We start from the raw sequence: 15,751 nt of genomic DNA, 5'->3' as shown, positions 1-15,751 counted from the left end.
ACGATGACACGTGATGCCTATTCAAGTCCAGACGCAGAGTTAGATGCACGGCACATGAGAAGAAGCGAGCGAGTACGCGGATGCGACCAAGCTGTCAGGCCAAGGTACGCACTTGAGCTGCTGAAGGAGTCCTGGATCAGCGAGTGCAGTGCTTGGGAGCCCGGTGTACGCTGTCGCGGGATAGCTTGCGTGTGCTCCGTGATGAGCAAGCATTGGGTAGTATGACGGAATCGCAGGCGCCGAACTGTCCTCGTAGCGGATGAAGCTCATGGGATCGAGCGGAGGCAGCATGTGGTCCGGGCGGTCGTCAGGGGTGGGCGGGAGAGACGAGACATCCAGATGCCCGTTATGCGAAAGCGCAAGCGAATGGCCGCTCTGGTCAATCGATCCATCAAGAGAGCTGAATCCAGAGGAGGTGCGAGGATGGGCACTACTGTTCTGAGACCGGCGCGCTTGGCTGTTTCGATCCTGGGACTTCTCACGGTCCTCGCGGGATCGGGAACGCCCCTCCCGCTGCGGCGTGTGGAACATTCCAGGCTGGCTGAGCAAGGCATGGGTGGTTGACGAGTCGATGATTCGGCGGACATATGGACTCGGTGATCTCGATCGGCGGGGACTGTCCAGGGCGATTGGGCTTGTCGGGGAGGGAATAGACGGCACAGAGCGCCGGCTGCGGCGGGGCTGGTCGTCGTTTACCGACGGCACGGGTGTCGTTGACAGCGAGGAAGTGCGCATGCGCGAACTGCGGCGCTTTTCGTGTGGCTCAAGCTCGGTGGGAGGCCCCCGAGGCTTCCGTTTCTGGACCTGCCTCTGTGCCGGGAAAAGGTTGAGGCTGGTGGGCTCGAGCTCCACCGGCTCAGGCGTTTCAAGGTTGAGTATGGACTCCTCGAGGTCTTCGACATGGTTGAAGGTACCTGGACGGGTCTTTTTGAGGATACCCGTGACCTTCTTGATGACGTCGTCGACGTAGCGAGTGTCGTTGCGATCCTTGTAAAAGGTAAGATCAACCGGCAGCCGGAAATCTGGGCCGTACTTGTTGAGGAAAGGGTGATCCGGGATGTCCTCGCTGATGAGCTCCTCCTGCTGGACAATCACGGCTGTGCACCAGGCCCAGCACCGAGCTGCATTCGGATTGCCATAGCCCCCGCCACCAAGGACCAGCGTGGGCTTGTTGAAGGACAGGGTCTTGGCAACACACTCGCCGATACTTCGCTCGTCCAGGTTCCAGCCTCCGCGGCCAACAAGCGGGTCGTTGGCGAGGCCGTCGGCACCACACTGGATGACGATGGCGTCGGGATTGTAGTTCTCCATGGCACTATCGATGACCCTGCTGAACAGGTAGCGGAGACCAACGCCGCTGAAGCCCGGACGGAGCGGGATGTTCAGCGAGTGGTTGAGGCCCTTGCCGTAACCAACGTCGTCAATCGAGCCCGTTCCTGGGAGCGCACGAACGAGAGAGCATTCCACGAGTTACAACAAAGCCCGAGCCCGCTGTGGTGCGGGACGATATGCTTGACGACAGGCACGATCAGCCGTCACCCACGCACCGCTCCCTGCAACCCTGCGACCCTGCATCGACGCCCACCATCTCCATCATCCGGCCTGCCTACCAGGGAAAAAGCCGGGCTCGTATTTATGGAACGAAACCGTGAGGACCTTGGACGTTGTCTGGAAAGCCTGCTCGACGCCTGTCGGCCAAAACAGGGAACCGCGTGGTGCTTAGTCAGCGGGCCCTCCCACGCAGCTTGTTCGGGAGCAGGATGGCCGCGAGAGCGTCGTCGCCAGCGGTGTGAGAAACGCTGGAGGCTTACCGTCGCCGTGGTGGATGTCCAGGTCGAGGTACAGGATGCGCTCGTACTTCTTGTGGAGCTCGAGGATGCCCAGGACAATGTCGTTGATATAGCAGAATCCGCAGGCCGAGTCTCTGTATCAGACGGCGGCAGGGGCGAGCCAGGAACAGACGACCAGAGTCAGTGCCGTGGCCAGGGCAAACGCCGATCAAGCCCGAGCCATCCCGAGAACCGAGTGTGGGACACCCAGCAGCGGGATCCGAGATAGAGTGCACAAGAGGCAGGGATCAGACCCCCTGCTTACCTTTTGCCATGGTGGCGACCGCCGTCCCAGTGGATGGCGACGTCGTATCCGCCCTCGGTGAGCAGCTTGGCAGCGGATATGGTGCCGCCAGCCACGAGTCTCACGTAGTTGGCAAGATTAGGAAAGATGGGGCAGTCACTGGCGATCGGCAAGACATGGGTGAGAAGCACTCGATCAGACAGGGCAGCGGACGCACACAGATGCAGGTACTCGGGAGCAATAAACACAGGTTATTTATGGCACAGCGGGCACGGCCAGCGAGGACAGGGCAGCACGCAGCAGGGCCGTACTTGACGAGGCCGTAGCGGTCCAGGTCGTCCGGATTGCGGTCCTCCAGCTTCTCGACCTCCATAAGATAGTCTGGATGGGTCCCGCCAAGATTGGGGAGAGGGCATCAATGGGGGGGGGACAGATGTTTGTCAGAGACCAGACTGATCGCATGCAGACCCGAAGATCCTGTCTCCCCACCAGCAGATTCGCGGGTCGATCAGCAGTGCTGCGGGTCTCTTACCAACGTAATCCGAGGAGTGAAACTCCTTCAGATCCTCTATCGATGCTATTTCCGGCGGTATAATGCTTTGCAGGCAGCAAGTAACGTGCAGAGGATGAGACGACCAAAGCTCGTGGGAACAGGTGCGAGGCTTTGCACGGGCCGGCCTGCGTCTCTTGCCGCCAGCCGAGACCATACCTCATGTGCTCATGGAGCTTGTACGCAATAATGAGGGAGTGGAGCATCGAGGACTGCATGTGGTGCACAAAACAGGCACATTGGATCAGTACGAGGCAGCCGGCATTCAGTCCCGGAGCCGAGCCAAGGGGGGAGGGAGGCGGGGCATTGGGATATCTACTCTGTTTTCGTTGGACGGCAGCGAGTCGGAGGCACGCAGGATGTCGCTCGAGAGTATGTATCCGACTCGCTTTGCCAGGGCAGTGCCCTTTGCGTCCTCGGCGGCTGGCTGCTGCTCGTCCATAATAATATCCTGGATGGGCTGCTCCCGGGGCGACTCGATCTTGGCGAGCGGCGGCTCTGCAGCGGCACTGGGTTCCTCCGGTAGCCGAAGAAAGTCGTCGATGGCAAGCGAGGCCTCGGCCATCAAGACATCTCCTTCCGGAAGAGACCCGTTGACGGAATGGGTGCCCTGGGCAGGCTCGACGGCAGTCATTGCGCAAGGTACTTGGGTGTTCGCCCGGAGGGATGGGAAAAAGCGTCTGGGCCAGAGGCAAGTGAGAAAAAGGACACGGGGGCGAGAGGCCAAGCGGGAACCACAGAGCCCGTCGGTGGTTGGTTGGTGGCCGTCTCCTCCAGGCGTGTGGCTTAGCACCTCGGCGTCCTGTTGGCGAGGCAGTCCCGAAGCAGCACCACAACACACCTCCCCGATGGTGGCAAAGTGTCTGGGCGACGGAAAGGAGCCGGCCAAGGCAGTGCGGATAGAGGCGGGCATGGGGCGGCGCTGCATCGAGCGGGGGCTGCGATGGCTCAAGTGGCCACGATGCGGAATGCTTGCGAAAGCAGAGGGATCTGGCAGCCAAGTGCCTTGGATTTGCAACCGACCGCCAGGTTGCTGTCGACCAATGCGATCCCATCCCATCCCACAGCAGCATACTTGCATGGGTGATCGCTTGCTCTGTGGGCAGACTGCATGGTGTCGACTGGCAGCCAGAGCATCAGAAACACCAGGCCACTTGAAAATCCGGGTCCTTGTCAGCACGCGGGAGGATGCAACGGCGCAAGTACCTGCGGGTATCAGGTACACTTGGGGCGGATACGAATGTGAATCGGGCTGGTTTCCGACAAGCAGGTCTGATCCTCCGCACCGTAGCCAACGAGGCTGCTCTCGGCCCTCTTTAGGAGGGGGGTCACTGTGTGTGCAGTGTGTTCTCCGGCGCAAATCGCGACTGATTGCAGCGGTATTCGGATTTATTGGGGGCTCGAAGGTCGCAGTCCAGACTCATGCCAATATCGGCCAGGCTCAGAGCCTCGGACTAACCGAATCGCTCATGCGAACGCTCTCGGCAACGTCTGCACCGACGAGAACCCATCTGTTGGCTCCATTCGGCCAGGCACTACTTTGCCGGCGAGCGCCGAGAGATGGCACCCGGATAGCCCTCTTGATCTAAGAGCATGAGAGCGTGCAAAGGCAGCTGTCCGCAGGTAAATCCACAGAGCTGTGGAGTGATCGTCCAGGCTTTGGGGAGACAATGTCCGTGGACGGGAGGAGCCAGCAGCAGGTCGCGCTGTACTGTGTTGCGGCCAGGGAGGCAGGCTTGGGTCCAGGCAGCTAGAACTGAGTGAATCCACCTTGGCTCATGCCATCGAGTTGGCTGCGAGGACCTTGGCTCAACCAGACATCGGCCTGGCTCTTGTAGGCATAGTCGTCCATAAAGTCCTGGCTCAGCATCGAGCTTCCGAGACCCAGTCGATCGCTTTGGCTGAGGGTCGTCTGAGTGGCCGACAGGAAGGTAGACTGAGTATGAACGTCGGGCTGAGTGAACATGCTCTGCTGTGTGCGCTGTCTCTGGCTTTGGGTCTGAGTTTGGGACTGAGACGGAAGGGGCCCGCGGAGCTTGCCTCGGCGAAAGGCAGGAAAGCGCTGCAGGCCATTATCCTGGGAGGGATAGCTCGTCGCAGAAGCGGGGAAAAATCCAGGCTGCGACGCAGCGGCAGGGATGGGCATGTCTTGCGTGAATGGCGTCATGGGCGAGGCTGATGGGATCGAGTACTGCGACTGAGAATAGAGTCGAGAGGGATCAAGCAGCGGATCCTGGAAGCCAGCAAGTGCACCGCTGCCGGTGCCACGAGGGACTGCTTGTCAACACAGCAACCAAACATTGACGATCGGGCAATGACAATGCAAGGTGGTGTCGAAAGTCGATCCCAGCGATGACACAGAGGGGGGGAGGAAGGCATCTTAGTTAGCAGAATAGATCGAATGAAACCAAGGACATTACAATAGCCTGCAGCACTCTGACAAAGTCCAGCATACCAACGACTCAGCACCACATGTGCGGGGCATCCGCTCTAGCTGAATCACACTCGTACGAGACCAATCGCGGACAGACCCTCCATCGCAATGGAGGCCCAAGATTGCACCCGCCCAGGGAGAAAGTAGAGCGAGTACTCACAGTCGTTCGCACTCGGAGCCTTGGCGTAGTGCTGAGCAGCATCGATACCAAAGCGCTTGCCTCTGGCCATGTTAGCGACGTCGCCGTCCTTTTTGCGCGGCTTCGTGAACTGGATTGCAGACACCTTGAGATTGTTCAGCGGACCCTCGACTAGGCAGTTTCGTGCCTTGTAGGTCATCAAGAGCTCATACCACAGCGGATGCTTGGCCAAGACCTTGGGATTGCAGAGCAAGACGATGCCGTACTTTGCGCGGGTCAGCGCCACATTGAGACGACGGGGGTCGCTGAGAAAACCGATGCCTTGGTGCTCGTTCGAGCGGACGCAGCAAAGCACAATATAGTCTTTCTCGCGACCCTGGAAGGCGTCGACCGAGGCCACTTCGATTTCCTTATACAACTCTTTCTTGAGAGCGCCATTGAACTGCATGTACTGGACAATGAACGCGCGCTGGCCTTCGTATGGAGTGATGATGCCGATCTGCGAAGGCGGCACTCCCGCCTTCAGGAAGCGGGTAACAACCTTTTCGCAGTTGGCGGCCTCGGTGCGGTTGAGATATGATGTGCCCGAGGACGAAATCTCTTCCTGGCCAAACGAGCCCCAAACAAACATCGGGGTCTCGGGAACAGGCCAAGGAAAGTCGACGTTCTTGCGGAGGCGCTCCTGCATCGTCACGCCGTTTTGCAGACTGCCTTCGTAGAACATGTTGGAGGGGAACTCGGAGAGACACGGATGCATGCGATACTGGACCTGGAGTCGAATCGGGCGGATGCCGAGGATGATCAGTCGCTCGAACAGGGACTGAGACAGGCCAGCGCGCGCTGCCTTCTTGTTCATGATGACCGGGCCGAGCTGCTGGTGGTCGCCAACAAAGACGACCTGCTTGCATCCCAGGATCAACGGAATGATTCCCTCGGGCTCGCACGCCTGCGTGGCTTCGTCGATGAGGACAGTGCGGAAGGTCAAGCGGGTCAAGCGTGGATCGCCAGCACCAACACAGGTGCAGCAAACGACATCTGCGTGCTGGAGAATCTCGCGCTCGGCCTGTCGATAGAGTGTTTTGTACTTGCGCTCGTCAGCCGAGCTGAGTTCACCAAGCTCGCCCTTGAGTCGAATGAGCTTTTGCAGTTCGGGATTGGTGTCGTTGTTCTTGACTTGTTCGTGGAGGGTCAGGAACGAGATGGGTGACTCGAGGGTCTCGCGGCTCTTTGCGGCGACACGGACAACCTTGAGACCCGTCTGGTGGATCTTCTCCGTCAGCTGATCAACGGCAACGTTACTAGGGGCACACACAAGAACCTGGCCCTGGCTGATCTGGGAGAGGTGGTAAACGATCGACGCCGAAGTGACTGTCTTTCCAGTTCCGGGCGGACCTACGTATAGGGCAAGGTAGCAACACAACGGTATCAGACGAGATCTGCAAGAAGAGGGAGGGGGCTGCCTCTTACGAATGGTGCTCCATCACGAAGGGACAATGCTCCACCGCAAACAAACCTTGGATCAGGCTGATGGGTCGCTGCAGAACACTCTTGACCGCAAAGACCTGCGAGTGGTTCAATTCGGGGAGGTTGGGCGCCGAAAAGCGCTTCGGGAGAGTCACGCGCAGAACTTGGGGTTCGACTTCGTGGCCCAGCAGGCGATGGTAGATATAGCCGCTGACAGAGTTCTCGTCGACAGCAAAGGTCTTCAGCGCAGTCTGCATTCTGTGTTCGAGATGGGAAAGAGAGGCAAGTTAAAGGCCGGCTGTTAAGGGGCGGACAGGGCGCATCCAGTCGAGTTGCAGACAACCCCAGCACAGCCGAATGAGGAGCTTGGGCGCCATTGTCTAGAATCTGTCATCTACACCGCTCTGCAGTACCTGTCGAACGAAGTCGACTTCCACACAAAGTCGACAGAGAAGTTGTGGGTGCAGTCGACAGGAGCATCGGGGTGGCGAAGTTCAAGGGCAACTTCTTCGGAGACATCTTCAGATAGACGACCCACAAACAAAACAGCGGACTCAGTCAATGTGCTTGGCAGTCGGCATTATAGTATCGCGCAAACCCGTACAACGACAGGGGGCATCGATACCAGGATGACTAGCGAGTCTGTTGTGCCCCTGGGCCTCGCGAGCCGCCAAACCAATTAGCGCAGCGAGCACCTTGGTTTTCTAGTCACGACACTTACTGTTGGGAACCTTGATAACGTGGCCGCGACCTTCCCATGGTGCGTGCAGCTCGCCCTTGTACTTGAGCAAGAGCTCGTCACCGGGAGCGAGACGGATGTCGCCCTGCTCGAGTTTGGGCAGAAGGAAGTACGCCACTCGCTTTTGGTTCAGACCAACATCCCAGCGGACGACGACATCCTCCTGCGTCTGAGACTCCTTGAGCTTCTTGTCGTACTCAGCCTCGAGCTTGACGAGCGGAGCAAAGATGTTCTGGTACTGATAGGCGTCTTCGTATCTACATTGGTTCGTGGGAGGAACCCTGATTTAGGAAGCCACGTCTGTGAAGCATGTCTGGGGAGCACCCATGCGGATCGCTATCGTTGGAGTTGATCTGGCTTGAAGCGCAGAGACAACGGGAGCAGATGCTGTTGTCGTCGAGAAGGGGCAAAGAATATGCCAGGCGCTTTGCAGCTGGTGGAAGAGCGCCATCCATCGGGAAAGCCTGTTGCACGCACCTCAGTAGGACGGGATGGGGTTCGTCGTCAGCACCAGGTTTGTCGAGATCCTCCAAGGTGGCAGTCGGATTCTCTTTCCACATCTCTTCAAGACGATTGGCGATGTTCGTGGTGATGTGGCGGGCACGGAGCTGCTCTTGCTCCGAAGGCACCTTGACAAGCCACGAGAGAAAGGAGCGATCCTCGATCAACGGAAGCCACTGCGACAGGTCCCAGTTCATATCCTTGCTGCTCGCACCACTTGCACAGGGTTGACTGAAATAGATCGAGAGGGAAAGGTGAGACAGAGGAACCAGTACAGAGGGCACGACAGGGACGGCGACAGCCACATCGTGCTCTGTCTGCTTGAGCACCTACCGGCAAAGCAAAACGACGACGGTATCGGACTTTGCGGGAATGAAGCCCAGCACAAACACGTTGCGGCAGCCGCACTGATAGCATTCAAGCACCGTCTCGCCGAGGGGTGAGTCCGGGTGCAGGCACACCTCCTTATGCTTGGACTTGACGAGGTGATGGATGATGTGCGAACCCGAGGTGTTGCCGACCCGAGAATTGCAGAACCATTTGCTGCAGGAGGTGCACTTGACGACCGAGGCGGGATTATGGATGCCGCAGTACCTGAATTCATGGCATCATAGTATCCGTGAGCCGAAGGTGCAGGGAAAGAATTACGCTGGGTGGTTGCCGGCGCATCACGGCCTCAGTGGCCCCAACGGCCCAAACGGCCCCAACGGCATGAGCCCACCACTCGACACAGCGACTACCAGAAGCGAGGGCGGTATCGGGCATCACGTACTTGCACGAGTGCGCAGGCAGCTCGGTCGAGATTTCCGAGTTGGAGAAGCCCAGGGGGCCGTCGTCGTTGAGATCTAGGTCGGGCTCCTCAAAGTTCAACAATGAGTCATCACCGCCGCGGTCTTCCTCGAAGGAGACGTAATCGACATCGTCAAGGGAGGCAGGATTGGCAGCCGGCTTTTTGGAGGAGCGCTTTTTCGATTGGCCGACACGGGCCGAGGCACTGGCAGAGGAAAGCGACAGCGACTCGAAGCCGAGATCGGTGTCGTTAGTGAGAAAGTCGGGCTCGGCGTCGTTGGTGATGGAGGCAAAGTTGACGAGATCGTCGTCGTGGTACTGCTGGGTGCCAGAGTGCTCTAAGAAGCTGAAGTCATCGTCCATAGTATTCAGTCGAGAGGAGCAGCTGGAGGCTGTGCGGAGGGCGGATCGCTGGGCGGGAGAGAGTCGGTGCCTCAGAGACGCTGACGACAGGAACCGGGCAGGAACCGGACAGAGGCAAGCAGGAGGAACAAGGCCTCGGCGGGGTGTGGATCGGTTTTGGGTCGTGCTGCGGGGCAAAAGCGGGGAGGGCTGCGGCCCAAGAAAAAACGGAGGGGCTTAGCCGGCTCGAACCGATCGGCCGGGGCGGATGGCGTCCGGCTCGATCCCGGCTCGATCCCGGCTCGACCCGGCGCCTGCTTGCCTGCTTGCCAGCCACCGTTTGGTCTTGTCTGGCCCAGGTCCTCGCTCGCATCTCATCCCAACCCCACCCATTCCGCCCCAGCCCATCGCCATGGCCGACGCCGTGACCATCGCCAAGAGCTTTGTCGACTACTACTATTCGACCTTTGACCGAAACCGGGCCGAATTGCATACCCTCTACGTAGGTATCCACCATGACCACAGCGCTCCTCCCCCCTGTCTTGGTCGTGCAGCCACTAACCAAGCCGATTCATCCATGTTTGCTTCGTCTCGATTCTGCCCGGCTGCCTGGATCGGCCACCATCGCGCCATGGTCTCCAAATATCCTGGGGGTCTTTGCAGAAAGACATCTCCATGATGACCTTTGAGGGAAATCAAGTCCAGGGCACCAAAGCCATCGTCGAAAAGCTGGCGGTAAGTTGTCAAGCGATCAGGAGACGCCTCGATCGCTAGCCCAGGGCTTTGCATGGTCCGGACCCCTTGCTCTGTTGATTCGCCCTTCTCTCTGATGCCACGGCGCTTGACCTCGGAGACCTGCAACGCCCAATCGATCGGTCGTGCTGACGGCCCATCTATCGTGCCTTCAGGGACTGCCCTTCCGACGTGTCCAGCACCAGGTCTCAACCATCGATGCCCAACCCGCAAACCCCTCCATCCCCACCATCCTCGTCACCGTGACGGGCCAACTCCTGGTAAAGATCCCAGCTAGTCCTGCGCGCTAACAAGCTGTCGGCCCAAGCTGGGTGCAGGCAGCAGCACACCGATACCGACCCTCTGTGGCTATGGGCAAATCGAGTCCAAATCGGCAGTAGATCAAAAGGCAGATCACCACCATCGTCGTTGCCGTCCACCATCATTGGCATCGTTATTGGCACCATATCATTGGCCCAGAGTAGGTCAGACGAGGCAGCACCGGCACGATGATCCTCAATTATGTACTCTCCTGGACAGGTCGACGAGGAGCAGAATCCGCAAAAGTTCACCCAGACCTTCCAGCTGGTCCCTGAAGGATCGAACTACTTTGTCTATAACGGTAAGCCTGTCCGAAAAGCTAGAGCAGCCTCGCCATCGAATGCGGAACTGACACCTCGGCCGTTTCATCGCCCCCTGCTAAATCGGCTCTGTTGGGCCGCTGGATTTGTCGCGCCCGATCGACTGGAATCTGTCTGGCTCGATCGGCTGCGGCTCTCTAGATGTCTTCAGACTGGTGTACATGTAAAAGGGTGCCTCGATGAGGATGGCCTGAAGCGGCGAGTCCCCCTTTGCCTTCGCCACTGCTGGCTGGGCCTCACCGGGCCTCGCTGGGCCTCGCTGGTGTGCCTCGGCTGCCCCAGACGCCAGAGGGGGGATTGTATTGCAGTTTCTCGCTGAATATACAGCGTGTTGACGAAAAGATAGGGCATTGTCTCATTCGGACAAACACAGCGTAGTCGGATGATATCACACGCTGATCTAATCATTTCCCTGTGTGGGCGAGATGCATGGAGTGAGTGGGCACGACGGGACCTGCGATTCGCTGCAGATGCAGTCGCTGGAAGTCAGAGCAAGTCAGAGCAAGACGACATGCCTGGAATGAGGGAGGCAGACGCAGGGCAAAGCGCAATATCGCTGCAAGACCTCGGCGAGCGGATCATATATCAAAGCCGTTCAGCCAGATCGATCAACATCAGCCGATCCACAAGCCATCTGCATGTGAAGGTGTCCCAGTTCAAAACAAGTTCGCTGAATATACTAGATGAAGACAGCAGAGGGTCTTGATGCGCCTGACAAGCGATACCGGTTGTTGTATCGATGAGGTTGCCCGGGAGCGGAACAGGGACCGGTCCACAATACAGCTTTGGCTCAGGCCCTCTCATCTTTCCATCTGGTCCCGGAGAGTACCAGCTCGGACAAGCCGCCAACACCAAAACAGCACCAAACAGCAAGCGGCCTCTGCGAAGCTCTCTTCCTCCTTGGACTTGCCAACCCCCAGACAGACCACCGCCTGCAACGACCATGCCCACCTACCAGGTCTTGCGATGCTACGAGGACTCGTGCCGGATGTTTCAGGTTCACCAGGTACCCGAGTGCCGTAGATCCTGTGGTAACACTTCCATAGCCTGGATGACAGAAAACATCGGTGCTGTTGCATGAACGGAACAATGCTGCGCCGAGTTGTGGATCGCCTCGCTGACAACACCCTCGCCGGCTGCCGTTGCCGAAAGGTCAAGAAGGTCAACAAATGGCAATGCAGGGTCTGCGGAGAAAAGCAGAGCACCATCAAGGTACCGCCATCGGCCCGTCGCTCGAGCCTGGGGAGAGGCCGAGAGCACGAACATCAGCATCGCAGCCTCGCATCCGTTTGAACTGTGAATCCAGTGAAATCCCTCCCACACAATGCCTCCTTTCATGTGTCCGCCGTGAAAGCGGCGATCTCACAGCATCTGAATGAGCGAACTACAGAGATCAGCGACTCAGAGATCTGCTTTGGACCAGCAGGTATTCTTGACGTCGCCACAAGCATCGGAGTGCCGAACGTTTGTCCAGAATATGAACATGGCCAGAGGCAGGGCCGAAGAGGATCTGCTGAACCAGAGACAGTCTCGTGAAGAAGACCAAGCGGCTGTACCGCAGCGACAGGAATGTCGTCTGCCGACAAGATCGAAATGGGAAGACTATGTCGACGAGGAGCCTGATGATGAGACGGTGCGCGATCGCTGCAAGCCATGATCAACCGCAAGGAAACGATAGGACTGCTGTGACGACAATCGGTAGATCTGGCTTGTTGGGCTCTTGCATTGACTCGTTATTCCTTTGCATCTCTCTTGCTCTTTCTCCAGGGCGAACACGATGACCAGGGAGGCTCTTCGCTTCCCCAGCAGCCGTGGCAGGGCGGTAAGCGGATGAGGCAGGGTAACCCAGCCAAGGACTTTGATCCAGCACAGCACAAGCGATCAAAACCGACGGCATCGCTCGATAATCCGCCCAGATCCAACCGGAGCGATGGCCGTCAAACGAACGACACTCCCACCGAGCGACCCGCGAAACACTTTGGAGCCTTGTTCGGCAGCATGCCATCCAAACCGCCTCAAACATCCCCATGGACACCAAGAAGCCTGGCATCGCCAGCATCCTCAGCACCGCCCATGGGTGCGAGTGTCGCCCCAAAGTCGCTGTCCGGGCCGAAAACCTTCAAACGACCAGCGACATCCAAATGGAGCACCTTTGCTGACGATGATGACGAATAGACTTGGGCAATATTGCACAACCAGACCCAATGGGCAGATGCGTTCAAACGGCGAGCGCACGACTCTATGCTGGGCTTCGGATGCATGCATGTACATCTCCAAAAGGCATCAACATCGACAACACCCTCAATACTGCACCTCTATGATGTGTTGCTGAGCTGCGTTGCCATGCATCGATGCACAGGCCGCCATCACTCATTGATCCCCACGCCAGCGCAGACTGGGTCATAATCACATTACACATATCGATCACCAAGGGATGGTACCATCGTGTATTCGAGGCCATGCTAGCCAACACGAGCATGTTGCGGTCGACTGATGATGGTGGCTACAGTGGCGGAGGAATCGACCACGGCGACATATACCACCCTACAGCATCAAGCCACTTTGATCTCGAATCTTGGAGGCGTCGCGGTTAGGTAGAGATGCCGCCGCACTGGCTGCATTTGCAAACGCAGATGATCGACGGGCATGAATCAACTTGGGCTGAACGCAACGGAGCTATGACCTTCGAGAGTGTACTGCGTGTCTATCCGAAACGGCATTCTTATGCGAAGGTGCCGGAACTTTCGGAAAAGTCGCCGAGGCATTAAGCGGTATTAATGAGGCTTGATCGATACTCAGTTTTGGGTGGTGCTGGGAAGCGTGTCGGTAGGTATCCGGTAGTCGTGGCAACGATCGGTGTGTATTCGGTGTTGATGCAGGAGTTCGGCTGGGAGAGAGATCAGCCAGGCTTGCCATCGCACGATGGACCAGAGCGAATTCCGCTTGTGAGTTGGGCGGCAACGAGGCAAAAGAGTACCGAATCTGAGGAAGCTTGGTGGAAGTGGTGACGGATAGCTTAGAAGCAGAGGATGTCGTCACCCGGGGCGGCAGCGTTGATGTATTCTGCGATGGCACCAATTCGGAGGGGGGGGGAGGATTCAGCATCACAGACGAGTGAGACAGCAGCCATTGGTTTGAACAAAACCCACGCGGCAGCTCTATCGCCTCGACGAGCTGCCTGTCAGCATTCTCTACCTTTTGCACATCGACATCCGAGTGCGCCGCCGCCGGTTTGGAATGAGAATGTCGTGTGTGGAGGCTTCGTTTCGACTCGGTTCGCGGAACGATGATGCTGGACTTGGGCTCCAGCTTGCGATTATCGTAGTACTGCTTGATAAGGGGCGGGAACAGCTTCTTGAGCTCCTTCATTGTCAAGGTAGCGATCAGCCTTTGTTTACTCCAATCGTCATCGATCGCTGACTCTGTAGTGACTCCGGGCTTGACTGACTGTGCGGTCGACTTTGGCTCTCTCGACGCCTTGGTGGGTGGCTTTGGCTGGGATGGCTCTGGATCGCCCTTGCTGTTGAGCTGCGGAGTTGCAGGCCGTGGCTCCAGAGCAGCACTTGGCGAGTCGTTGCTTGATCCAGAGCTTTCCTCTAATCGATTTGAGACGGTAGACTTTGCAAGGTTGGTTGGACTGACGGGCACATTTGTTTCGATGGGTTTGTCAAGGTAATGCGAGGTTCTGGGCGGTCGGGGTGTCTCCAGACTGTCTGTGGGCACATCACGGCTTGTTCGCAGCTCCTCGGCTTCGGCCCTGCGGGATTTGGCACGTTTGGAGTCTGGGTCTGAAGTTGGCGGCGGCGCGAGAGGAACGACGGGTGGGAGCAGCACTTCCTGGAACTTTTCCGACCACGGCTCCAATTCGCCGTTGATGATATCGACATCGCGCATGATGGCGGCGGTGAACTCAAATTGGATCAGCGGTTCATCCCGGACAGGGGATGCCCTGCACTCTGGAGACTTGAACGAGTCCGCAATCTCTGGCAGGCTATCGGCTTTTGCGGGGGTCCGGGTACGGCTCTTGGGCAAGTCTGCCAGCTTCGCATGTCGGATGAAGGGGCGCGAGCGGCGTAGGAACTTGAAAGGTTTGTTCTCAACATTGGTCTTGCTGGGGGAGTCTGTCTGAGTGTTGCACTGGGGAAGAGTCGATGTGTTCTTGGGAACCAGGGTTGGAAGGGGCTGCACAGACGAAATAAACTCTAGACCCTCGGACTTGCCAGGGGGCCCCATTTCCGCGGCTTGCACAGGCGGCATGGGAATATTGCGAGTCTCTTGGAACTGGTCAGGTCCCGCTGGTGGGGTAGCTGCCGCTCCAGTGTTCCTGGGAGACTTTTCCAAACTGATGTCGCTGACTGGGAGATTTGGTGTTGACATTGATGTCGATTTGGGACCGTGGGATCGGTTCGATGCCTGGGCCCTGAGGTACTGATGCGACAAGGCCGTTTTGGAAATCTGGACGGGCCGCTGTCGCTCCAAGACCTTGGTGGCCACGCCTTTGACTTCCACACAATTGACATTATCCAGCCTGTCGCTGCCTATCTTGCAGGAACTCCGTGTGTATGGATGATGAAGCTTCGGAGGATCGGTGGCTACGACGGTGTGGAGCCCCTGCTTGGCATCGGCGGGGCCGTGTGTCTCGGACTGACTCGACTGGCGGCTCGGGAGTAAGTGCTGCTTTGGAACACTCTCAGGCGGGGTTGCGGCTTGAGGATCTTCCGATACCATGTACTGTGGTTCTCTGTACAGGCCCCGCTCGAGATCCTTGCGCGGGCCGAGATACTCCAGAACCGTGCGCTTGGCTATATCATGGCGTGGAGGGGCAGCTTTGGGACCAGGGTCATTGCCGATGTCGCATTCCTGTTCGACATCGGACATGCAATTGGTCTTCCACATCGATTCGCGCTGGTCAACAAGGATCGGTAGCAGGTCATTGGCTTCGCTCTTTGGAGCGGCATAGTACGGCGTGGTCGCCGTCCTGGATTTCGAGAGGAGAGGAAGGCTGGCTCGTTTCTCGAGCGGTCGGCGGGTGGTGAGCCGGCGTGAGCCCAACGGATACCACATCGGCAACCGCACGCCGGCACTGAGATCGACACCCGAGTCTTCAGAGACAAGGCCGGGCTTCGAGTCGAGCTCTCCACTCTCGTCGAGATCCAGAACTGAGGCGTCCGCCATGGTGGACAAGCGTTGATGCAGGGAGGGGGTGGCTCGGTAGAAGCGAGCCGATAGAGATGTCAGTCGAGCGGGTTGGCCGAGGACGCTCAAACAAAGTGCTCTCGAACTACAGCCGTCCGCAACATGCGCATTGTTGGGGTGGGCTGTGTCACCGACATATGTGTGATGAACT

The 15,751-nt window shown here is 58.0% G+C and overlaps 5 protein-coding genes across 5 annotated transcripts; 2 read left to right on the top strand and 3 right to left on the bottom strand.

Annotated features, from left to right (window-relative positions):
• Positions 1-942: 942 nt before the first annotated feature.
• BJ171DRAFT_395255 (uncharacterized protein) lies at positions 943-2,841 on the bottom strand (the record flags this gene model as incomplete). Its single annotated transcript, XM_053107175.1, has 6 exons — positions 943-1,436; positions 1,611-1,688; positions 1,812-1,924; positions 2,095-2,303; positions 2,610-2,670; positions 2,783-2,841. Coding segments are annotated over 6 exons (1,014 nt in total), but the record flags the coding sequence as incomplete, so codon positions are not given.
• Positions 2,842-3,963: 1,122 nt separating this feature from the next.
• BJ171DRAFT_564181 (ATP dependent helicase) lies at positions 3,964-9,208 on the bottom strand. Its single transcript, XM_053113293.1, has 8 exons — positions 8,673-9,208; positions 8,234-8,494; positions 7,877-8,131; positions 7,382-7,656; positions 7,074-7,179; positions 6,710-6,918; positions 5,218-6,588; positions 3,964-4,897 (listed from the first exon to the last, which is right to left on the bottom strand). Exons 1-8 carry the CDS (start codon positions 9,050-9,052, stop codon positions 4,374-4,376), a joined length of 3,381 nt encoding a protein of 1,126 aa, XP_052971722.1. The 5' UTR covers positions 9,053-9,208; the 3' UTR covers positions 3,964-4,373.
• Positions 9,209-9,403: 195 nt separating this feature from the next.
• BJ171DRAFT_484619 (uncharacterized protein) lies at positions 9,404-10,748 on the top strand. The gene is made up of 5 exons (XM_053109010.1): positions 9,404-9,533; positions 9,695-9,766; positions 9,940-10,044; positions 10,304-10,385; positions 10,546-10,748. The coding sequence occupies exons 1-5, from the start codon at positions 9,444-9,446 to the stop codon at positions 10,569-10,571; spliced, it is 375 nt and encodes a 124-aa protein (XP_052971721.1). The 5' UTR covers positions 9,404-9,443; the 3' UTR covers positions 10,572-10,748.
• Positions 10,749-11,347: 599 nt separating this feature from the next.
• Positions 11,348-12,579, top strand: BJ171DRAFT_576432 (uncharacterized protein; the record flags this gene model as incomplete). Its single annotated transcript, XM_053113751.1, has 5 exons — positions 11,348-11,410; positions 11,557-11,616; positions 11,831-12,037; positions 12,172-12,226; positions 12,536-12,579. 5 exons carry the CDS (start codon positions 11,348-11,350, stop codon positions 12,577-12,579), a joined length of 429 nt encoding a protein of 142 aa, XP_052971720.1.
• A 460-nt stretch (positions 12,580-13,039) lies between these two features.
• On the bottom strand, positions 13,040-15,355 carry BJ171DRAFT_5033 (uncharacterized protein). The gene is made up of 2 exons (XM_053110862.1): positions 13,600-15,355; positions 13,040-13,467 (listed from the first exon to the last, which is right to left on the bottom strand). The coding sequence occupies exons 1-2, from the start codon at positions 15,298-15,300 to the stop codon at positions 13,081-13,083; spliced, it is 2,088 nt and encodes a 695-aa protein (XP_052971719.1). The 5' UTR covers positions 15,301-15,355; the 3' UTR covers positions 13,040-13,080.
• Positions 15,356-15,751: the final 396 nt, after the last annotated feature.

This window comes from Polychytrium aggregatum (genome assembly GCF_025602895.1).
Source record: "Polychytrium aggregatum strain JEL109 chromosome Unknown BJ171scaffold_1, whole genome shotgun sequence".
Classification (NCBI taxonomy): Eukaryota; Fungi; Chytridiomycota; class Chytridiomycetes; order Polychytriales; genus Polychytrium; species Polychytrium aggregatum.
Note: the sequence above shows the minus strand (reverse complement) of the source record. Positions and strands in the feature narration are given on the sequence as shown.